Source organism: Pelophylax lessonae (genome assembly GCF_965119305.1).
Source record: "Pelophylax lessonae genome assembly, chromosome: 2".
NCBI classification, from domain to species: Eukaryota; Metazoa; Chordata; class Amphibia; order Anura; family Ranidae; genus Pelophylax; species Pelophylax lessonae.
The window spans coordinates 598,158,472-598,183,660 of NC_138769.1; the positions used below are offsets into that span (position 1 = coordinate 598,158,472).

At 42.4% G+C, this 25,189-nt stretch overlaps 1 protein-coding gene across 1 annotated transcript; it reads left to right on the forward strand.

The window, feature by feature from the left end:
* The first annotated feature begins 459 nt into the window (after nucleotides 1-459).
* SMUG1 (single-strand-selective monofunctional uracil-DNA glycosylase 1) lies at nucleotides 460-24,168 on the forward strand. Its single transcript, XM_082246551.1, has 3 exons — nucleotides 460-571; nucleotides 14,985-15,267; nucleotides 22,267-24,168. Exons 2-3 carry the CDS (start codon nucleotides 15,004-15,006, stop codon nucleotides 22,789-22,791), a joined length of 789 nt encoding a protein of 262 aa, XP_082102677.1. The 5' UTR covers nucleotides 460-571; nucleotides 14,985-15,003; the 3' UTR covers nucleotides 22,792-24,168.
* Nucleotides 24,169-25,189: the final 1,021 nt, after the last annotated feature.

Sequence of the window (25,189 nt, forward strand, 5' to 3'; positions counted from 1 at the left end):
CCCCCCCTCCCTTACCTATGTGTACCACAGCGAATGGAACAATCACACCGCCGCTCCAGAGCCCTGTGTTTTGCCGAAAGCTCCAACGACGTTATTTCCGGTGACTGTACACCCGGAATAATTGGAGATTTCGACCACTTGGTGTTTTCACAGAACACCGACAGCCTGTTTACTCCGGTAGATACTATAATTAGTGCAAATTGTTAGTCCGTTCGCTAGTTGTCGCCGCGCTGGAGGCGGCCATGTTTTTGGTTACTAGCAGGCGGACTAACAATTGCAGTAATTATAGCATCTACCGAAGTGTGTAGGTAGACTAACCGGTGTTGTGTGAAGACGCCAAGTGGTCGACATCTCCAATTATTCCTGATGTGCATTCACCGGAAGTAACGTCGTTGGAGATCTTGGCAGAACAACCCGCCCACCCCCATTCAATTCTGGCGCGCCAACCCTCCAGCCACTCAGCGCGGGCGGCTCACGTGACGCGGCGACGTAAGGCCCGGTCACATGACTGCGACGTGACCGAGGCCCCCTTTTTATGCTGGCTGGGACGCGGCTGCTGTCGAATTGTAAGGTAAATGCCATTGAGATAAATGACAAGGACGCGGCTGTGAGAGACTGAGGGCCGGGGAGCTGTCAGCCTGAGCACTCCTCACAGCCCGGCCGGTGACCCCCGCCATTGTGGTGTAGGAGCCTCCTGTCTATGTGAGGATTGTTTATCCGCGGTGCATTGTGGGAGCATGGCTGGGGAGAAGCAGCATTGTTCACATTTACTAAGAAATCCTCCGAGGCCGGGCACCCTGTGCCTGCACACCGCTGCCTTGTGTTGGTGGTGGGATGTGTGAGGTGTTCTTTCTTAAATGGGACCTGAATGAGGAGGAGGATTCACCACCTGACATACACAACACTTGAGGCTGTGTTCAGACCCCATTCACACAGGAATGACCCTATGACGTGCAGCTTTCACAGAGTTTGTTGTGCAACAGCATAGGTCTGCCCATTCACTTCAATGGCCCACTGTGTGCGACAAAGCAGCTTGCGGGCCATTTGCCATGTTCACTTTTTTGTGTGTTGTCACATGATAAAGCGTGCATCTCCTAGCAGCGGTTGGGGTGCCATTATTAATTAGGCCCCACTATATACTTTGCGTTCCCTGAATGCATGACAAAGCCGCAAGAAATGTGCGTTTTATTGCACGTTTAGGAAACATGCTGCAGATGCGTACTGCTCTTGCAGTGCCATTAATTTGTAACCACTTCAATACCGGGCACTTTCACCCCCTTCCTGCCCAGGCCAATTTTCAGCTTTTAGCACTGTTGCATTTTGAATGACAATTGCGCGGTCATGCAACACTGTACCTAAAACAAATTTATGTCATTTCCCCCCCACAAATAGAGCTTTCTTTTGGTGATATTTGATCACCACAAGGTTTTTTTCTTTTTTGCTAAACAAATAAAAAAAGACCGAAAAGTTTGAAAGAAAAACATTTTTTTTTGTTTGTTTGTTATACAATTTTGTAAATAATTTTTTTTGCTGCACTGACAGGCACTGATGGGGTGGCACTGATAGGCTGCACTGATAGGTGGCATTGATGGGCACTGATAGGCGTCACTGATTGGTACTAATGGGCACTGGCGGGTGGCACTGATAGATGGCAATGATGGGCACTGAGATGGCAATGATGGGGAGGGCACTGGTGGGCAGCACTGCTGTGGAGGGCACTGGGGGGCTCCCTGAGCCCTGATTGCCATCCCTGGTGGCCATAGTGGGCATCCCTGGGGTCATGGGTGGCCATCCCTGTTGTTTCCAGTGGCACCCCCCACCCGAGGGTCTGCACTGGTAATCAATGATCTGATTACCAGTGCTGACCCCCCCCCTGTCAGGGGAGCCACCGATCGGCGCTCCTTTACTCGTGCCTGTCAGGCACGTACTGAGGAAAGCCGATCAACGGCTCTTCCTGTTTACTATGTGACCAGCTGTGATTGGACACGGCTGGTCACATGGTAAAGAGCTACGTCGGTAGGCTCTTTACTGAGATCGGAAATGCGGGGAGTCAGACTGACACCTAGCATCACCGATCGCTGGGGGCGCACAGAGCGCATTATCCTGCCAACCACATTCCCGCCGTCAATCTGCTATGGGGCAGGCGGGAAGTGGTTAATGGCACTGCAAATGTGGTTAGCAGATGCATGGTTTGGCGTGTAGCAAACGCAGATTTAAAAAAAAAAAGCGCAATACTACACGCACAAAAAGGTGGTGAAGCTTCTTTGACGCATTTTTGTCGATGCACAGGTTTTTTTGTGTGTTTTTTGGAATTTATAACTTCCCAGTGCAGGGACGCCTATTCACAAAGTGGTTGTAAATTCTGAAGGGTTTGTTCGTTTTTTTTTTTTTTTCGACTTCATGCATCCTATTCCCCTTTCGATCCAGCAATATGCACGGGATCCTCGGCTGTCCCCGGACTCTACCTCCTCATTAGTTGACACGACAGCGGGAGCCATTGTTTCTCACTGCTGTAAATCACAGCCAGTGAGCCAATAAAGAGAGAGCAGGGGGTGGGGCCGAGCCACAGCTCTCTGTGACTTATGAATGCATAGAGTGGGGCTTGAGAGCAAGCATGCATCAGCGCCCCCATAGCAAGCAGCTTGCTATTGGGGGCACTGGTCAACGAGGAGGCATCAGGAGCGCCGGGGGGGGGGGGGGCTGAGAAGAAAAGTATCAGGGCTGCTCTGTGCAAAATCCTTACACAGCTAAGTATGAGATTTATGTTTTTAAAAGGCCAAACCATTACAACTTTGAGCTGCTGTATAATGGCACTCCGACACACATTCTGTGCCTTGCCACTTTTTTTGCATGTTCTGGAAATGCATGTTTTTGTATGTGTTTGTGCTATGCTCACAAGTGCAACGTGTGTTTTTAACGCTTTTCTGGGTATATAGGGAGGTGAATGGAGCATTTGAGCCACATTCACACCTGAGCATTTGGTTAACGTGGGAAGAAACGCACGTTTTTGCCTGCATTTTTTGAAAAAGCACAACACGCTTGTGGTGTCATTATTTCTTAATGGTACCCCAAAACGTGGGTAGCAGTCTCATGAAAAACGTGGGATACAAAACCTACTTGGCCCAGTGCCTAAAAAGGTGGTTAAACTACCTCCTAGTACTTTTTTTTTTTTTTTGTCGCGTGCAAAAACGCCCCATTTACCCCTGCGTTACCAGTCACATTTATCCATGGTTTGCATGACAGCGTAGGGACTCTCATTTGCTTAAATGTGCTTTTTTTATGCTGTCATGCAAACAATGCGAGGTGTGAATGAGGCCGTTTTTCCCCCGCGTGTCAGCATGGGGCAGCCCATTCACTTGAATGGGCTGCCCTACACACATGAGATGCAGCGAAGTAACCCATGGAGAACTTTTCCACATTCCAGAGCAGAGACTCGCTGCTCACAGGTGATCCAAAGGCTGTGATCCAAGTTAATAGTCTGTGAGGGGTGCACGCCCTGTCACTGCCACAGAGATAAGGATAAATTAAAACTTCAGATGGCTGCACTCCCGAAGACAATAAAAAAATGGCTTTATTGGCAAAAAAATAAATAAAAAACAAGCATATAGGCAGGGGAGGAAGGAAATAGGTTGACACGTTTCACATGATAAAAGTGCTTTGTCATAACCACGTTTGCTGCATTCCAGTTTGCGTGTCTTTTTTAACCACGTGGCAAAATGCATATTTCCTAGCTGTGTTTGTGGTGCTATTAACTAATGGCACCACATATGTGACATGCTTTTTTTTTTTGCATGTTTTGGGAATACTCCTATTTCTGCAAGCATTCTCGGAACATGCAGGTGTGAATGGGGCTTCACGGCTGTGTTCAAACCTGTGCAATGCAATTTTTCTGCATTTTCTGCATACCAGCATAGGACAGACCATTCACTCATATGTACTGCCCTAAGCGTGACAAATGAGCCAAAGTTGCTCCTGCACCTTTTTTTGCCAATGAGCTTCATGTGTTTGGTGCAACTGATACCCACGTTTGGGGGTGTTAAGAGAACAATGGAACTGCAGATGTGATGCACGTTTTGTCTTGTTTATTCGAATTTGGAGCAGAAATGCGCATATCTGTCCATGTTTCTGTAACTCGTGACTTACACCTGAGCAGAGTGATTTAGAAATGTATTACACGTTTTCCATGTGTATTCTAGCTGTTTTTGTTATAGCCAATGGAAAGCACTAGGGGGAGGAGATCAGTTAAAGGGTAGGTCCACTATTGTGGATTGGCTCACTTATTTTCTCAGAAGTCTACACTAAAGACCCGTACACACGATGGGAAAATTGGTAGAAAATTTTTGTTCAAACGGCTTTTAGCAGCCGATTACAAATTTTTGTACGACAAAAACTGGATGTGCAGGCTATAAAATGTTTATCGCACGTGAACACAACGTCTGATTTTTGTTTAATTAGTACAGTTTTCGTCTGAAAAAAAATGACAAGAGCAAGACTACACATGTTCAGAAACGAAAGAATACATACACAACAAGTCAACACATGACCTCACTGGTGAAGTTGAATTCTGTCGTAAGAGAATTTTCATATGAAAGTAACCTCTTCCCTTTCCATATGAGACTAGCATGCAACAAAAAACAGATTTGTCTAATAAAATGATCGTGTGTACGAGGCTTTAGATACGAGTCAGGTTCTTGGGAACCCCCTGCATCAAAAATGTAATTTCTGGTGAGATACTCCCAAAAGGAAATTACATCTAAGGCACAGTGCAAATTTCTTTCCAGCAACCACGGGTTGCAGGAAAGGAATTGGCAAGATTCTCTCATCGACACAGGCAGTCCTGACAGGGAAATCCCTCCTGCCGAGCAATTGTCTGCTCCTGGTGGGAGGGTGGGGGCGGGGAAAGCCATCCTTGCCGGGAGAAGACTGATTATTGCTAGTGGCTATAGCAGCCGCTAGTGATAATCGTAAGAGAAACAAGCATGCTGGTTGTACCCCAGTTGATCACTCATCTTGGTAAATTTAGCCTGCCCATTGACGGTTCGAATCTTGGCAGATTCAGCAGGACTGCGTATGGCCGGCTTAAAGGGATGCAGACCCTGACATTTTCCTTATTAGAGCCCTGCAGTGCAGCAGCTGACTCATTATAAAATGACTCCCATTTACATTTATTTGGATCATGGACAAACACCAGCAGCTATTTCTTCATAGTAAGAGAAGGTAGGAACCTACAAGAAAGTTGGTAAAATCCATGCAATGCACATAGATCACCCAGAGGGGGATTTGTTTTTCTCAACAAAAGTGGAGTATAATTTAGGTTTGTAGTCATTCCCGTTGAAGTCTGGGGCTAACATTTCTGTCTGAAAAGTAGCTAATGTACATTTTTGAGCGTCAGGAGTCGAGCTACAAGGGACAGGACACTCATATGTGAACTGGGGTTATTGAAAACAATGGGATTTGGCTTGTTGAGTGTTTTGGAGCTTTGAGCTTCAAATCATAAAACCCTCAGATGTGAATGGGAGCTAAGGCTAGGCTCACACTTGTGCGTGTGGTTCTTTGTGTGTTATTTGGGGAGTTTTTGCATATTTGCAAGTTTGTTTTTGATACAGATTTTTATTTTTTTTGGTATGAGGAGACTGGTTGTTAAACACCAAACCCTACCAAAAACATGCAATTTGTATGCACTCCCATAGAAGTCTTTGGGCTCACAAATCACACTTTGATGCGCCAAAAGAAGTGTCTGCACCTCTTCAAAAAATGCAAAGATGTGAACAGGCCCCAGAGAAAACATTGTAAAATGGATTGTCATGCATTGTTGCACTATAAATCACACAGGTGTGAACCTAGGCTAGGATGTTTTCCATGTACTGATCACCATCATATTGTTTCCTTTTATTTATTTACATACAGTACACCTCCACCTCTACATGGATGTGTCCTGATCTGTCTGCTCTTCTTATAGGATAATACAGGGTGTATGTAGTGCACACATTTTGCTCAGTGTTTTACAATATTATAAATTTCTGTTTCCACTGTACACCGTTTTTATCAGATTTTCTTGCCTGTAACGAGTGACTGGAAAATAGGAGTTGGACTCTTATGTTGTGCAATGCTGAGACAAGATTTAGAAGCAAATGCAATAACAGCTGATGACATTTAGTTTCTGAATTGACCATCACCATGCTTCTTAATAAAATGTTTATTTTTATTTTTTTTCATCCTTTCTTACATCTTGGTGATGCTGATCTTTTGCAACCTCTTTTCACCTACATCCTATCTACATGTACTCTAGCAAAAGTTGCATTGCATTTCATAAGCTGCCCAATAAAAGAAGTATGGCCAAATCTTTTTTGGGCCATACCTCTCTTGTGAGTGACAGGAGTATATTTAGGCCCCTTTCCATCAGTGGACTCTGTTTTTCTCAGCGGGGGATCGATCTGCCGATTCCCCTGCTGAGCAGGAGGATGACAGCTGTGTCTCCACGCTGTGTGCGGAGACACAGCTGTCAGGTCCTGCTGTTCTCTATGGGGGAATCGGATGGGAACGGACCGTCTGTCCATTCTCATCCGATCCGCTGGACGGGTGGACAATAGGTTTTCCATCCGTCCAGATTTGACGGACATGTCTCCGCTGACATTCGATGCCCCATAGAGATACATGGGGCATCTGTTCAGATCCGCCAACAAAACAGACAGGTGGATCTGAACAGTCCGCCTGTGTGAAAGGGGCCTTTGGGTCCCTTTACTTTGGGTTTCCAATTAGGTCTGCCTGTCCATTTTGTAGGCAGACCTGATCAGAATCTTTACCAGGGTCTATGGGCAGGCTGTGTCCATTTACACCCAACAGGGTTCAACATCCAGGTTTGGAAAAAACAAATGGAATGTTTTTCACCTTTTTTATTTTTTCAGTTTTTGTAGACCTAAACATGGCAGATTGGAGGTAACCTGAAGTCCATTTACATCCAGCTGCCCATAGAGCCATCACACTGTCAAAATATGGACCTGGATGTAAAAAGTAACCTGACAACATCCCATTTAGCTCTGATTTAGCAGGGGATCTGCTCATGGATGTACTTGCTGAATGGAGCAGCTCTGTGTGAAAGGGCCCTTACTTTTGTTCTCCTATGACCCAGAGTCAGCTGACAGGGCAGAGGCTTTGGAAGGTTCCCAATATTGTTGGGATCCACCTGGTTGTCTGACTGACAGCTGGCTCCACCTCTTAGCATCAGTGTTATTTTGACATCAAATTTCGATTTCGTTTTAGTTGTAGTCTTTTGACTAAAATCCCATTATTGTTTTAGTCGTATTTTAGTAGTCTGAATTATTTTAGTTCTATTTTAGTCGACTAAAATCTCCAGTACATTTTAGTTGTCAAAAATTTAAAGGGTTTATTTAAATTTTGAATGCATTATTTAAGCATTTCTTTAGAATTGCCAAACTCATTTTATACTCCTGGAGTAAAAATCAAATAACGTGTTATTATTTCTGGTATTAAAGTGGAGTTCCGGCCTATTTTGCAACTTTAGTGATTCCCGGAGTGCTCGCTATGCTGATCAACAATTGGGCATTTTCAATTTTTTTCGGGGGTTCCTTACCTTATTTTCAGGGCATTTTCGATTGTACTTCCTCCTTCTCCCCCCTCTGTGGCCACGGCCACCGACATCACTTCTGCCTTTGCATTGCATCCTGGGAGCTGTTTGTCATCCCTCCCAGGAGGCTGGAATCAGGAAGAACTCCCAGAACACTCCCTGGAATCAGGAAGAAGGACACAGCAGATTACACTGCGGCTTCAGGTGCCCATGTCTAAGATGGCTGCGCCCCCAGACAGCGTTTTTAAAAGTAAGATTATGACTAAAATCCAATACTGTACACCTTGTAAGTATGAGAATAGCGGTTCTGTAAAGGGCGATGGATTCGTATTATTGGGGTATTTTTAGTTAAAAAAGGTATTTGAGGCCGGAACTCCGCTTTAAGGTTTAAACAAGCACTACAGACACAGATTTGGCCATTGTGATATATAACGTCTTTATAAATAAATCCAAGTTCCATAAACCAATATATTTTGCTTTTTGAGAAGCAGAATTATAACTTGAAAATATATAAAAAAAAAAACTGTAAACTCTTATTGACTGTAATGCCATTGCACATATTATACCTGAATATATTACCAACATTAAATATTAACATTATTTTAGCAGCTTAGTAGATGCCCCCTACATATTCTTATGTGATAGTGCAGTGTTAATTTTGATGTCAAATTTCAATTTAGTTTTAGTCGTATTTTAGTTTTTTAACTAAAAAGCCATTTTAGTTTGTCATATTTTAGTTATCTCAATTCTTTTAGTTTTTGGTTGTATTTTAGTCGACTAAAATGGTATTATTTTAGTCGACATTAACACTGCTTAGCATGCAGCTGAGAGCCCGGGCCGGCTACGCCCCCCCATTGCCAGCCCAGTACCCCAGTGAGCGCTGGGGTACCCCTCTTAGTAGACCAAGTGCTGTGTGATCAGCCATGGGGCAGCTGCAGCATAGAAACAAGAAACAATTAATGTTTGTGGGTTTTTTTTCTTTTCAATCATAATTCCATACATTTAATGAGTAATGGCTGAACGAAAAACACAAACGGATCCCAACATCAACACAACGAGGTGGGTGGAGAACTCCCCCCTACCAGGATATTGTGTTCTGACAGTGAGAACCTGCAGTGTCAGAATACACTGAATAGTCGCTGCAGCTGCTGATCAACAAACGTTTTCCAAGTTGTCCTTTCGACTAATGTAAATCGGTCCTGGACAAATGTCACCATAACTAGAAGCCATTGCTACACAGCTGACCTGACAGAGATGCCCTGCCCCTCAACTGCTCCCACCTTTTGGTGCAGAAGCAGCCGGGGGTGTACACATGCTACGGCAGCAGTTGTATCCCTGTTGATCTTGGTGCGTCCCTTTCAAGCAAATAGGGGCATGCATAACGCACACCGTGTGGTGCAGTTGTTTGATATTTAAAGAGGAAGTAAACTCTAAATTATAATTTGTACCTATAGGTTAGCCTTATTATAGGCTTAACTATAGGTACTGTAAATATCTCCTAAACGATCACAGTTTAGGAGATATTTACATTCTGCAGAATGTACTCTGCAGAAACCCATTGACTCCTGCTCTCAATTCCAGTAAGGAGAGAGCTGAGCCGTACTGTGTGTGTCAATAGACATACACAGTTCATCTTGGGATTGAGCTCACACTAGTGACCCTATACCAAGCAGCTTGATATGAGGCCATTCAAAGAAGAGGATGCACCAAGATTGCCGGAGGGGGACCCCAACAGGGGAGGGTCAGAGCTGCTCTGTGCAAAACCATTACACAGAGAAGGTAATTATAACAGGTTTGTTATTTAGGAAACCAATACATCTTTATATTATAGTGGTATTAAATCCAAAAGCAAAAATATTATATTGCAGCTCACCATTTCTTAGATGTAATGACTGCATTCTAGGGATCTACCGATTATCGGTGGGACTAATATTCACTTTTTTTTGTAAGTATCAGCCACAAACTTGCCGATTATGACCGCTATTGCTTCAAGTGGTTGTACCGCCAGAGTTTGAAAAACATGACCGTATTCAAAACAGCCAAACTTGGCGTTTAGTGGGTTTAGGGTCTTACACACCCCAGATCTCTCCATAAAGAGTACCTGTCACTGCCTATTACTGTCACAAGGAATGTTTACATTCTTTGTGATAGCAATAAAATGGCGCTTTTCCACTGCATGGAACCGTACCGGTTCGGCACCCTTTTGTGCTTTTCCACTGCGGTACCGCATGGTATAGGGTCGGAACGGTTCGGTACGGTACGGTATAGATTTGCTTTTCCACTGCATGGAACCGAACGGTACGGCCCTGAAAAAACAGTACCTACTCGATTGTGGTTCCAACAGGTACCAAACTGGTACCATATCCCACAATCCTTTGCATGGAGTCACTACTAGCCACTGATTGGTCAGAGAATCCCACCCACCCCGTTGTTATCCCACCCACTTAACTTTAGTACTGCTTTAGTGGAAAAGCAAACCTATACCGTACCGTACCGAACCGTTCCGACCCTATACCATGCGGTACCAGCAGTGGAAAAGCAAACCAGGCCAAGCAGGGCCGAGTAGAGCCGAGCCGGTACTTGCAGTGGAAAAGTGCCAAAAGTAATCAAAAAAAAAAAAAATTAAACCCTTTAATACAAGAGGGGGAGCCCCACTGCAAGGTAGGACTTTTCTTTTCCCTGGAGTTCAGCTTTAGCAGTCTTGATTTCTTGTATGGACTGTGTATTGGGTTCTAGCTAGTTTTTATTTTGTGCTTGCAATAACAGAACTACCATATATGAAATGAATATAAAAACAAAGGGGACAGCGCTCAATATAATCCATGCAAAAAAACAAACTCCACACTAATAGTAAATTAGCCACAGGTGACAAATATAAAATTAAATATAAAGTGACTGTGCAACTATAAGTAAGTACAAAAGTACAGTCCTTAAATGAAAGTGCAAATGCGCTGTGCAACAAACAAATCAAAGTGATTGGAGTATTAAGTGTTCAGAAAATGCATCCTCCATGCAAATGATATATATCCTCCATGCAGAAAAATGTGGGAAGAAAGAGGAATCCACCATCAGATGTCCCACTCGCTTACCAGATGACCCCTTGGGGTCTAGTATAGGTAAGTGATGACTCCAGGAAGGTCCCGGTATTCTACCAAACTCTCATCTCCCCGCTCTCCTGTTATACTCGGGAACTGTCTCCACTGTATGAGTAGGGCCAGTGTAGGTTCCGCTGTATGCTTCCCTCAGGCAATATTCAATCCAGCCTTTTCAGGGGCTCATAAAATTTCCCTTTTTCACTCCTTTAAAAATCACAGCTGAAAACCATTAAGTTTTGATTGTCCTATATTTCATATATGAAATAAGCCCGCTCTATTTGTAATTGTAAAAGTAGTTTCATTTAAGAAAAAGATTATTGGAAAATAGGAAAGGTTGGGCTGACCTTCTTCTTTTTTTTTTTTTTTTTTTTTTTTTTTTACAAATTGAATTGATGTCTGTGTTGTACTGTCACAGTTTCAGGTCTATTTCTGTTAAAGTTCTGTACATCTACATAAAGGAGAGGGTTAAAAATGCTGTTTGTATTTATTTCTTTTTTCTCCCAGTGACAATAATGATCAGGACAATTTAGGGAGAGTGAATCTCCCTAAGCCCCGGGTTCACACTTATGCGAGTGCGGGGTTCGCATGTAATGTCGGAGCGCACTGCTCCTTCATTACATGCGATCGGCTGTGCGGTGCGAGTTTAGCCATACACTTTGTATGGCTAAATTCGCACCGCACCCGCAGCAAACACGCACAGGACCCTTTTTGGCAGCCGCATCAGGATCGGATCGCACATCGGTTCACACTTGTGCGATCCGATCCTGTTCGAACTGCAAGATCGTACTGCGATATGCGATCAAACTGGGGGTGTCGTTAAGATTACATTGACACCCCCAGCGTATCGCATATGGCAGTGTGAACTGCCGGGGGTGCGTGTGCGATGCGGGAACAGGCTGCGAATTCGCATAAGTTTGAACCGGACCTCACGGCAACAGTGGTTCTAACCAATTACCACTCTATCTAAACAAACATAAATAGAAAAAAAGTTTTAGTTATTCATTAATGATTGATTTAGTAAGTGTAGTTGATTTAACGGGTTATGACAAACTGTATACACAGTTCTAAGGGCGATTTCACATTGCCCCTGCTGTGTTTGGCAGCAGCATGGTTGCAGCGCAGTGTACCCACAGCTTTTGAGCAAGTTAGCTGTGCTTTCCCATAGACTTCTGTTATGTCCAGTGGTGTCCCAGACAAATATGGCAAAGTGCAGCTAACCCACATAAACTACAGGTACGCTGTGCTGCAGATCAGTGTGAAGCTGCCCTAACGTGATTTTTTTCCATCGGTATCATGCCAGTTTGATTTCCATTTGTTTGCACAGCATTACACTATTCTTTTTTTCTTTGCACTGAAAGATACAAAATTAGTATATATGGATGGTGGAGGTAATCAGATCCTGGAGCAGTTTATTTTCATTGCTGCCATGACATGCTTTTCTCCATATTTAAAGTGACACTAAACTCCTGGGTTTAAAAAAAATAAATAAATATTCAAGTATACTGAACAAAATTATAAAGGCAACACTTGTTTTTGCCCCCATTTTTCATGAGCTGAACTCAAAGATCTAAGAAAATCGGGATTCATCCGTGAAGAGAACACCTCTCCAAAGTGCCAGATGCCATCGAATGTGAGCATTTGCACACTTAATTTGGTTACAACGACAAACTGCAGTCAGGTCGAGACCCCAATGAGGAAAATGAGCATGCAGATGAGCTTCCCTGAGATGGTTTCTGACAGTCTGTGCAGAAATTCTTTGGTTATGCAAAACAATTGTTGCAGCAGCTGTCTGGGTGGCTGTCAGAGACGATCTTGGAGGTGAAGATGCTAGATGTGGAGGTTCTGGGCTGGTGTGGTTACACGCGGTATGCGGTTGTGAGGCCGGTTCAATGTACTGCCAAATTCTCTTGAATGCCTTTGGAGACGGCTTATGGTAGAGAAATGAACATTCAATTCATGGGCGAGAGCTCTGGTGGACATTCCTGCAGTCAGCATGCCAATGGCACGCTCCCTCAAAACTTGCGACATCTGTGGCATTGTGCTGTGTGATAAAACTGCACATTTTAGAGTGGCCTTTTATTGTGACCAGCCTAAGGCACACCTGTGCAATAATCATGCTGTCCAATCAGCATCTTAATGTGCCACACCTGTGAGGTGGATGGATTATCTCAGCAAAGGAGAAGTGCTCACTAACACAGATTTAGACAGATTTGTGAACAATATTTGATAGAAATAGGCCTTTTGTGTACATAGAAAAAGTCTGAGATCTTTGAGTTCAGCTCATGAAAAATAGGGGCAAAACAAGTGTTGTGTTTATAATTTTGTTCAATGTATGTATTCTTGACTCAAAAAAGTAACTTCCAATGCTCTGCATGTCCTGGATTTGGTTCAGGCAATTAGGGTGTACCTGGCAGCTACACTCTAACCTTAGGAAGTCAGACTCACTATTTGTACTCGTGGTTGGACCTCAAAGGGTTGGTTGCTTTTGCTGCGACCATTTCCAGTTGGATCAGACAGACAGTGATTCAGACATATTCAGTTAGGGGTCAGGTTCCTCCTTTCCCTGTTAAGGCACACTCTACTCGGACGCTGAGTGCCTCCTGGGCCTTCCGTCATCGGGCATCAGCGACGCAGGGTTGCAAGGCGGCCATTTGGTCGTGTCTGCACACTTTTACAAAGTTTTATAAAATTGATTTGTTGGCATCTGCGGATGCTTCTTTTGGCCGCAAGGTTTTGCAGGCTGCTGTTTAGAGGACCTGATCCTCTTTGAGGGTGTATTGTTTTTTTCAGATGAGCTTTGGTTGTTATGGTTGCGCTCCTGATGCCTGGTTGGCCACCCATCATGTTTAACACTGCTTTTGGACGTCCCAATGGTTAAAGCGGCGTTCCAGCCTTCAGCCCCCCCCCCCCCCCCCAAAAAAAAAAGAAGTCAGCACTTACACATACTGTAGCTGCTGACTTTTAATATTAGGACACTTACCTGTCCTGGAGTCCAGTGATGTCGACTACGCAATGTTTCCATTACGGCTTCACGGGCGGGTCCCTAATGCACATGTGCGAAGCGCGCTGCACATTCGGATTGGCTCGGCGGCGGGGGAAGGAGGGGGCCAAACTTCCGAGGGATAGCGCCACGGCACCGTCTCCCGGAAGTGGAGAAGGGTACCTGTCAAAAACAGGAAAAACCGAAAAAGAAGAAAAATGCATTTTTTTTTTTTTTTTTTTTTTTTTTTTTTTTTTTTTTTTTTAATAGCACAAAAAAAACAAAAAAAACCCAATGATGATTAAATACCACCAAAAGAAAGCTCTATTTGTGTGGGGGGAAAAAAGGATGAAAATTTCATATGGCTACTGTTGCATGACTGAGCAATTGTCATTCAAAATGTGAGAGCACTAAAAGCTGAAAATCTGTCTGGTTAGGAAGGGGGCTGTTTAAGTGCCCAGTGGGTAAGTGGTTTAAGTCACAGCACTTTGAGATAAAATAAGTGTTTTTAATATCGCTCCCCATTGCTTCATATAGCTTTGATTACTTCTGCTTTCTTACTAGCATATGGTAGTAGGTTTGCTCCTTAGATGATCTGGAAGCAGAAATAACACTTACCTTGTGATAATACTACTACTACTGCCATATAACTAGTATTTGTGATTATCCTAGCATTCTGTTGCTGATGTTTCTCTGTCACTGGTCTATTTAACATTTTCCATCCCTGTTGCTTAAAGCGGAGTTCCGGCCTCAAACACCTTTTTTAACTTAAAATACCCCTATAATACTATTCCATCGCCCTTTACAGAACCGCTATTCTCATACTTAAAAGGTGTATAGTATTGGATTTTAGTCAAAATCTTATTTTTAAAAATGCTGTCTGAGCGTGGCCATCTTGGATGTGGGCATCTGAAGCCGCAGTGTAATCTGCTGTGTCCTTCTTCCTGATTCCAGGGAGTGTTCTGTGAGTTCTTCCTGATTCCAGCCTCCTGGGAGGGATGACAAACAGCTCCCAGGATGCAATGCAAAGGCGGAAGTGATGTTGTTGGCCGTGGCCACAGAGGGGGGAGAAGGAGGAAGTACAATCAAAAATGCCCTGAAAATAAAATAAGGGACCCCTGAAAAAACAAATTGAAAATGCCCAATTGTTGATCAGCATAGCGAGCACTCCAGGAATCACTAAAGTTGCAAAATAAGCCGGAACTCCACTTTAAGGTTTTCAATAAGGCCTTTATTACTTTTGTGCTTGTATTTCATTTTTTTTATATGATGACCATGTCAGTAATTCACTTACAGAAGGGAGCTTTGTCTTTTATCATCACAGGTAGTGAAAAGGTGGAGGAATGATTCTCTCGCAGGCTCAGTCTGGCGCCTATGCCAGCAACTCTGATGAGGAAAATCCTGCAGATGACTTCCTACAAGTGGAATTAGAACTGAATCTGAAGCTGGGCAATCTAGTATTTCAGGATCCAGTCAAGTATGTGTATAATCCATTGCTCTATGCCTGGGACCCACATGAGAGGTTTGTGCGGACCTATTGCCAATCAAAAAAGGAAGTGCTTTTTTTAGGAATGAACCCGGGACCGTACGGCATGGCTCAGACAGGGGTAAGATCCTTATCAAATGAGGTTAATTTGTTCCAAGGGTAGGGATTGATTTTTTTTTAGTTTAATTGCATCAGTGCCATATTAACCTGCATAAAATTTCTCAATTAAAGATGTCCTTAACATTTTGTACTATTAACTCATCTCTGATACAGACACTTGTTAAGCATTTGTTCATCCATCCCTTTTCTGTAATAAATCTTTCATGGTTTACTTTATTAAGATTATACCTGCCATATACCAGGTCTGCCAACACTATCCTACTCGCTTACATCTGCAGCTCAATTAAATACCAGGCTTGACATATAGACTGCCACTCAAGAGTAGGAAAAAAAAAAAAATCTGTTAATGGCTGATGGAGAGACTGACTGGGAGTGGTTGGAGTGACACTATATGAAAAGGTCAGACAGTCTTGCTGGCTGTGATAATTGGTTACACCTCTCTGCCCCATTCCTTTATTAAGCTGTGTGATCATTTTGAGATCATGCCAAACTGCGCCTTACCTCAACATAGGGAAAGAGTTATGTGGCTACGTGTTGCTTAGAGCTGCTCGCCAAATAAGAAATAGTATTCTTGCAGAATTAGCATTTAGGAATCTTGTTTAACCTTCTACTCTTGCAACTGTGAGTCTGCTAGTTTTCTTTTCATTTTTCCTCCACTAACCTAGATGCCAAAAAATCCTCTTCAAGGAAGTCCGTATGATACCAACAAACTCTACTCCCAGGGAAATATTGAAATTCATATAAGGGAGCCGTTTTACTTTGCAAAGAAATTGTAATTCCGTCTACCCATTTCTGATATTTTTACAGCCCTGACAAACCTAACCGACTGATTTTTATTTTTTTTTTGTGTTGCAATTGACACGTGGTGACCTAAATTTTATTTACTGAAGTGCAGCAACAGACTGGTGAGGTCATCTCTGCTCTCTTCTCCTGTAAGTATGTTCCATCTGAATGCAGGACACCAGATTGGCCCCTAGTTCTACCCTTCTTTCTCCCAGTCTGAGGACTATTTTTTTTTTTTTTTTAACTGCCTGTGCTTTAGCTTCAAAACTCACACCAAGGGACATATTTATAGAGTAGTGAATGGGACATTCACTGCAGGTATTAGCAAATATGCCCCCAAGAGTTCATCTACTGCAAGGTACACAAATAATCTTTTGGTGCCGGTGTGTGTTTTTTTACCTGTGTGTATGTGTGCATAGCAGGTAATTGGACTAGCTACAATTTTTTTTATTTGTTATTAGACTTGGATAATGTATAGAGATGTATATCTGCAATATATGTTTCTGTACTTATGGGAAGAAAGGAGCTCATTCATTAACCTCTTGCCGTTTGTGACTAATGGTAAAAATAACCTTTCATTGTACATCCCAAATATCAGATCTGCACACTTGAAGAATGATCTCTCTGCTTTGAGCATGAGTGCCTAAACCTAAACAGATAATTCATAACTAATGCAAACATAAATTACTGTTTTAATATGAAACCGAACCCTTACCATAAGAAATCTCATACACATGAATATAAAAAAAGGAAACATTTTTTCAAGAAACCAATATCTTAGAAAATTACTCACTGCTTTGCACTGCTACTTGAATTTGTCTGTCTTCCAAATCTAGTGAAATTTAGGTTTCAACATCATCTTGCATGTCTGCTTTCTGGATTTAGATGCCTAACCACAGTTAATGCAGTTATATGGTCCACCCCAAAAAAGAAAAACATGTTATGAAGACCTTTTTTACTTGATATGTTTAAGACTTCCTGCACACTGTGCGTTTGCTCAGCTCTTCTGAATGGCCTTTCTCCCGGCTGGAAAAAAGCTGCTTAAAAATTATGGTAAAAGCCACATATTGCTTGCTTGTTTATGCGCTTTTGCGCATATGCACATTAATGCATTCTATTGGCCAGGATATAAATTTATTATGGCCATTAGAATGCATGAACATGCCTAGTGTTTATGCATGTTCCACGTTTTTCTGCCCAAAAACTCCTTCCCTGAACATGTTGGTGATTGGGGTTTTTTTTTTTCTGCCTGTAAACTCTCTTCTAATTTGCCTGTAAACACCTATGTGTGCATGGACGCACAGACTAACGTAGAGGTGCATTCACAGGTAAAAAATGGCAAACACCCGTAAAAGCTGCATTTTTAAAGCTCAGTGTGAATGAAACCTTAGAGCCCTTTCACACTGAAGCACTTTTCAAGCGCTTTGGCGCTATAAAAAGCACCTGAAAAGCTCACGAAAACCTATTCCCATTCAAATCAATAATTGCTTTCACACTGGAGTGGTGCGCTGGCGGGGCGGCGAAAAAAATCCTGCCAGGAGTGCTAAAAAAAGCTCCTCAAAAAAAATGCTCCTCTCCATTGAAATGAATGGGAAGCTCCTCAAAAGCGCCAGAAAAGCGATTCAAAATGGTTCTTGAAGCAGTTTTTGAGTCATGTTTATTTATTTATATATATATATATATCCATTTTTTGGTAACATATAAAAGATGATGTTATGCTAAGTAAATAGATACCTATCATTATATCACGCTTATGTCATATAAAAGTGCACCTCTAACGCATCAAAAGTGCTCAGAGTTTTATTGGGAATTATTTTTTAAGCACATCAGTGTGAAAGGGCTCTTAATGTTAAAGGCCAGTGAGTAAATGGACTCTACAAGATGGGACAGTTGCAGGTTTTGTTTACTGCAGTCAGTTGGATACTTGCCTAATATTCGAACTTGCACCTGAAGTATGACCACTTCAGCCAACAACTCATGGGCTTGTATGTCATGCCCACTGGCTAAATGTAAATGTGGCATCTTTTACTGGGAAGCTCATTAACTACAATGTGAAAAATTGGAAGACAAGAGGAGTTTTCTTTTATTATTTTTGTTTTGGTGAATAATCCACAAGTGCTACAAACAAAATTTGATTTTCTTTCTCATCCATTGAGGGACGCAGGAATTTGGATACAGTCTCATTATACTGCTGCCTAAAGGTTTGGTTACTAGCAAACTAAAAAAAAACTGTAACTCAGCTCCCGTATAGCCCCAGCTCCACCTTCAATTGTCTCAGTGATGTCAATGAAGATATCTCGCCACAGTGCTGCTGGATCTTGTCTCAATAAAGCATCTGAATCAGCACTTTCTCAGCCTAGTTTTAGAGGGCGTACTCAGACCTTGGTGGACTGGACATGTGGGGCTAGCCTGGAATGTGACCTTTGGGCACTGCATTGTGAAGTTTTTCAGGCCTGAAGCAGCTCATAGATGGTACAAATTTTGTAGTTGCAGGAAATAATTTTGCACGATTCCCCCATCAACACAGTGTTGACAGGGGAATCTCTCCTGCTGAGCAATTGCATTCTCCCAGTGGCAGAAGACCGTGTTTATCGATAATGGCTATAGCAGCCGCTTGCTATAATCAGAAGCAAATCTGGCAGGCTGGTTGTACCCAAGTTGATTGATTAATCAACTTGGTACATTCAGCCTGCCCATTGATGGTTCAAATATTGGCCAGTTCCTGCTGAACTGGCTGGGATTCCAACCATGTATGGCCGGCCTTGGTGTACTGTGCTGGCCAAAAAGGACTTTCCAGATCCAAAGCCATAACACAGCCCCAGGTGTAACTCGGTCTCTGAAGACCCTCATGTAAGGCCATTCAGGCTACAAACCCATGGGTTAGTCCCATGGGCTACTTCACTGTTGAGAACACTTCAGAATTACTGTCACCACCAGTTATCCACAGTATGGATTAAGACTGGGACCAAGTAGTAATGCCATCTACTGGATGTGTGCTCCACACTCAACCATTTAGCCTAGAAGAAGCACCACCCCTCTGTTGCTCCTGCTTGTGAAGCAGCATGTGGATCTCCTAGTATGTTTCCACTGCTCGCCTACAACGAACGAATACAGTCACCTGTGGCTGCTTAAAACCCCACGCTACTTGGGTTTGTTAGCACTTGCGACTTTACTTCACATTTCCTTCTAGTTTCATTACTAATTTATGGATGCAGCATGTCTTCACTAAGAACCAAAGGGACAGTCCCTGCAGCCATGGCTGACTTTGGCCAAAACTCCTTTAGCATTTGTGGGGCATTTACTTCTTCAGAAGGAACCAGCACCTGTAATTTGGAACCTGGGACACCTGTTGTTATAAAGATCATCATCACCAGTCTTACTCCACTCCATCTAATCTTAAATATCTTCTCTTACATCACCGATGTAAGGCCACGTGACATTCCCCTGCCCTCCGTCCCAGACCTAAAATATGCGAAGGGAGGGGCTTAGATGACCCTCAACTGTCAGCTGACCAACAGAGGAAGGTCATGTGACCTCACATCGGTGATGTGAGAGAAGGTATTTTAGGATTCGAATTGTAAAAAGATGGACACAGTACTTTAAATCTTGATAAAGCAGTGGGGATGGCGGGTATTTATTTATAAGTAGTATTTTCAAGCCCCTGGGAAGAGCAGTAGTAGGGGGGGGGGAGATCACTCTCACACACAGGCTTTGAAACTGACAGGCAGGGAGGGAGGGGGAGAGGGATAGACTCCGATCAGAGAGCAGACAGCGGGATGACAGAGGCACATAAACTGAACATCGTGGATCAGCAGGCATGATTACCGTGGTCAGCACACACAGGGGTAAACAAAAACAGGCAGGATCAACCAGGTATTTTACATCACAAAATGGGACAAATTACACAGCACAAGCACTGCTGTGCTGTGTGCGCTGTTTAACATGCTTTTTTTTTGGGGGGGGGGGGGGGGGGTTACAAACGCTTTAAGTGTCTATCTCTGACACTCTGAAACCCAATGATCAGGCCAAGCCTTTGGTCCCCGTCACCATCTCTGACTCATTTTCAGTGTTCCAGCAGTATATACAGTGGGGAAAATAATTATTTGATCCCTTGCAGATTTTGTATGTTTGTCCACTTACAAAGAAATGAAGGGTCTATAATTTTTTTTATTATATCTGGTTAGGTTTGTAAGGCTTGAATCTTCTTGTGTAGAGTGGCTTGTCTTTCTGGACTTGATTTTGTCCAAAGTTCCCTCTGGGGACCTGTTCTCTTGGGGGCTTCCCTTAGTGTTTTCCTGCTGACCACATCATGTTGTGGGTCTGTTTTTTCATTTATCAGGTAGTTAGGATGCTCTGCTTGTTTTTTGGGGTTTTTAATTCACAGCATCTTGCTGGTTCAGACTTGTTTGTTCTATCGGGTAGAGTAGTTCCCCCTGGCAGTGATCTCCTGTCCTGGTCTTAAGAATAAGGTTGATCCTCTTTGGCCTTCTCTTGTTGTTGACAGCTTCCCCTGTCTTGCAGAGGGCTTCAGCTTTTCTGGTTCAAGTACAGGCATTGGTCTTTGAGTTGGAAACAGTTCCTACCACCTTCTTGTGCGTTTGTTAGTGGCTATTGCTCACCCCTCAGTTGGGCTGCTTTTGGACATCTTGACTGTGTCTAAATTCCTGAGTCTATCAGTGGATGAGAAAAAGAAATATGATTTTGATACTTACTGTAGAATCCGTTTTTAGGAGTCCGAGTTACAAAGGTAACACCTCCTGTGTTTTTTTTTTTTTTTTTTGCCCTTGATTCTCATAACTGATGAATGCTGGATAAAGGAGGGGTTACAGTGGCTGATTTACAGTTTTTAGTCCCGTAGGCAGCAGTATAACCCACCAGTATATGAATTTCTGTGTCCTTCAATGGATTTTTTACGTTAAGTACATTTTTTTTTTTTTTTTTTTTTTTTTTTTTATTCTAGCCGCAATAATGCATGTAAAAGCTTGTTTATTAAAGGCTGAACTGGGGAGATTTCAAAACCAACCTTACATTTGAGACATGGACACTGAATAATTATGTAGCAAGAAATGGAAAAACATCTGATCTCTGTACATATTTGGATTTGTATCTCTGAAACCATTGAAGATAGTCAGCATAACAACTAGAATTTTCAAAAGTAACATCAGACACTATATTTTTCTAATGTTAGGTTTCCTTTAAAGTGTCCTATTTCTTTACCCATGCAGGGCAAAGTTAAAGGGTCACCTAACTTCCCCCCCCCCCCCCCCCCAAACCTCTCCAGCAGCATATACTCTCCTTCACCCCCACCCATTGACCAAGAAAAGCTTTAAAGTGTCTTGTCTGAGCTTTCACAGGGTTATGGACTTCTTTTCAGTGCTGGGGCAATCACGAGATCCCAGCAATGTCGCATGGCAAAGTAGGGAGCAGGTCACATGCTCGCCCTTACCTGGAAGTGCTGAATATTTCTCTTCAGCAACTGAATGTACCAGTAAACTATAGGCTTGTATATTCTGCTGGATGGGGGGAGTTAAGTGACCCGTTTACATTACCCTGCTTTGGGAAAAGGAAAGGGTCACTTTAAGTCACTGATAACAGCATTCATGATGTGAAAAGTCATAGGAAAATCATAGCATCCATTAAGATTTTAGCTTTTACTTTGGAGCGAGAAGCATAGAAGGATCACTGAGTGATCATGTCGGGCATCTTAACTTTTCAAATATGCATAAGCAAAGGGGCTCAGGCTAGGTTCAAAATATCACGTTTTGTGTGGCTCACATTTTCATGGGCACAGCAGGCCTTTCTTTTAAATAAGCTGCTGTACCTGCGAGAAAATGCAGGGAAAAGGTTCCTGCACCTTTTTAAAATTGCAGAAATCATATGGTCCTTTTCTGTCATGCGATTTCGCACATCGGAAAACGTGCGGCATTTTTCAGATGCATACGGGTGCTATTAATAACGAATGGCATCCCTGCACATCTGCAAAAAAGCAGCGCATTTTAGCCTAGGTTGTGGGAACACGTATGAGTTACACACAATCCTCCACCCGCAACAGTGTGAACCTAGCCATACTCATTGTCACTTTAGGTAAATATTGTATGGTTTGGTTATTAAATGTAAAATATTTACAAACACTGCAAAATTAAATGTATTTTATACGTGAATGACTATTGATAAGTCTTGCAGACAGCCAATTAACTTTCTTCTTTTTACTTCTCAGGTTCCTTTTGGGGAAGTTAAACATGTACGTGACTGGCTTCAAATTGAGGGCCATGTTTATAAGCCTGAAATTGAGCATCCAAAAAGGCCCATTCGTGGGTTTGAATGTCCCCATAGTGAAGTCAGTGGTGCTCGATTTTGGGGTCTTTTCAAATCCCTTTGTGGGCAGCCTGAACACTTTTTCCAGCATTGCTATGTCCACAACCATTGCCCTCTCATATTCATGAACCAAGCGGGGAAAAACCTGACCCCAATGGATCTTCCTAAAGCTCAGAGAGATGTACTTCTGGATATCTGTGATGAAGCCTTATGCCAAGTTGTCAAGGCACTTGGGGTTAAGTTGGTGGTTGGAGTGGGCAAGTTTTCTGAGCAGCGTGCTAGAAAGGCTCTGGCTGGGGAGGGATCAGATGTTACAGTGACGGGTATAATGCACCCATCTCCCAGGAACCCACAGGCCAATAAAGGTTGGGACAGCTTGGTAAGGACACAGCTCCAGGACCTGGGAGTTTTGTCACTGTTTGTCTGACTGACATAAGGACCTACCTTTTACGATTAGACTACATGGTTACCGATACACTACATCAATAACTATGTTTGCTTCATTGTTTGTACCACACTATGCCTTGTTCAAATGTCAACACTCGTATGAACGATGCAGTGAAATGGAACGGACTGTATTATTGGATTATATATGTAAAACACTTATATCCACTGTAGAATTTAGTAAACCGTTTAAAAAAAAGCTATAATCATTTTAAACGTAACAAAGAACATTTCCTAAAACGATTGCTAAGCTGCCACTGCACTTTCAATTGAAGACAGCCTTTCGAAAATGTCAGTAGTGCAGGATTGCCAAGTGGTGCTGGAACGCATCGAAGGACAGATGGAGCATTCATACAATTAAGTATTCTTGTCTGACCTTCACATGTTGTGTAAAACAAATCCCAAGAATCACACCTGTGGGTTTATGGACATATTTTGATTATGTAGATGATATAAGCTAATTTATCTCACAATTTTGCTATTCCCTACTGGTGAATATCCAGAATCGGTGTAAAGAATGTTGGAAAAAAAAAAGTCTTAATTTTCCATATTCAGTTACTGTTAATCCTAGGTCTTCTTCAAGAAAATGTAGAGTAGTTTGTAGCTGATACTTCTAGATAAAGACTGAGTAGTATTGTCTCAATGAACATTTTAACATACTTTGTTTCTTATGTCTTTGCACAGTAGCAATGTAGCAGTTTCCTCATCCCGTGACATCAGTCATGTTACAGACTAAAAGTCTACATTTTTCTACTTTTTTTTTTTTCTTTCAACGTACAAAATAAGAGCCAACCTGTGATAGGTACATTTTATATGGAAGAATATCCTTCCACTAGCGTAAGATGTCGTCTAAAGATAAAATGAAGTTGCATATCATCAGTGCTTGACGTATCCAAGGACCAAGGAGTTTGCCATTAAGGATTTGGTGGAGACTTGAAACCATTCCTTTATGCTCCGCGTGACCAACTGTGCACCCAGTTTGTGACTGCTTTGTGTAACTGTTTATACAAGAAATACAGTTCTTGTCCTCTCTTGCATTATAAGTAAGAACAGTAAGCTTTACTGTTAATGCAACTTTTGTTTTTGCAGAGGCAGACTTTTACAGACTGTTTATATCCTGCCCACTGCCCAGTCATCTTGTTGATGTCCCTGGCTTTTTTCTAGTCTGTGCCGGCCACTGACTGACTAAAGTTCCACACTGTTGGTTGGCATAGCAGATTACTACAGACCTCCAGCCTCTACAGCACAGATCTGCAGTGCAAACTATGTACACTCTGCTAGCTAGAAAAAGGACATCTATGTTTACAGACTGCACCTTTTTGAAAGTTTTTTTTTTTTTTTCTTCCGTTTAACCATTAAAATGCAGTAGAGCGAGATATGATCTTTAGATCAAACATTTTTAATTTTTTTTTTTTTTTTTTTTTTTTTTTGTTTATAGAGTGCAACTTTGATATTGTGAATAGTGTGTGTGTGTGTTTTTTTTTTTTTTTTTTTTTTTTTATAAGTCATCTTAAAATTTCAATGGTTGCTGAAAGGCCTTCTGGGAATCCCATGGTGACAATGATGTATATGAAGGAATGATGTTGGCCAAAGGAGATTTTGTTCCTTATTTGGAAGATCTTATCCACAAGCAGGTGTTGTAGGAAAATGGGTTTCGTTCCATTTAAGATGTAAGGTAAACAGTTAAGGCTCAGTTAATGACCCTGGTTCATTGCCATTACAGTGGAAAACTGTATAGAAAACTAAACATTTGCATTTATTGAATGACTTTTTTTGCTGTTCAACCATGTGAGAATTCACACAGGAAAAAACAGTCCTATATGTGCATAGTGAAACATTGGGATTGATTTACTAAAGGAATGAAGGCTGTTTCCTTAGCAAACTGAATTCTCACCTTTTTAGAAAGTGTTTTACTTTGCAGAATGAATGTTCATGAATAGGGTGACGCTTGTTCACTTTGAATACCCAATCATACTAGCAAACATCCTGCGTTTTTTTTTTTTTTTTTTGTGACGTTCTAGTGAATTAGATACTTAATAACTCCAATGACACCCTCCCCTTTTCTTTATCCATTGTCAATATGTCTAACATTGAACAAGCCTCCAGAAATACCTTTAAAAATATGTAAAAAGTCAAGGCCACATGACCAGTCAATTCTTTCTTACCCTCTCTTGGATGGCAGGTGGCGGCAAACCACTTCCTCATTCTTGAGAGGAATGCATTGAACAAGGGACTACATGTCCCATAACGCTTTGCCCCTCCAGCAGTAAGAGACATGTGATAAGTATTTGTCATGGCCCTTACAACACCCTTAGCAGTATCTGATACAGAATATAGAGGTGCCAGTCAATATGGGCAGGTAGCAAGGAAGCCTGCTCTGA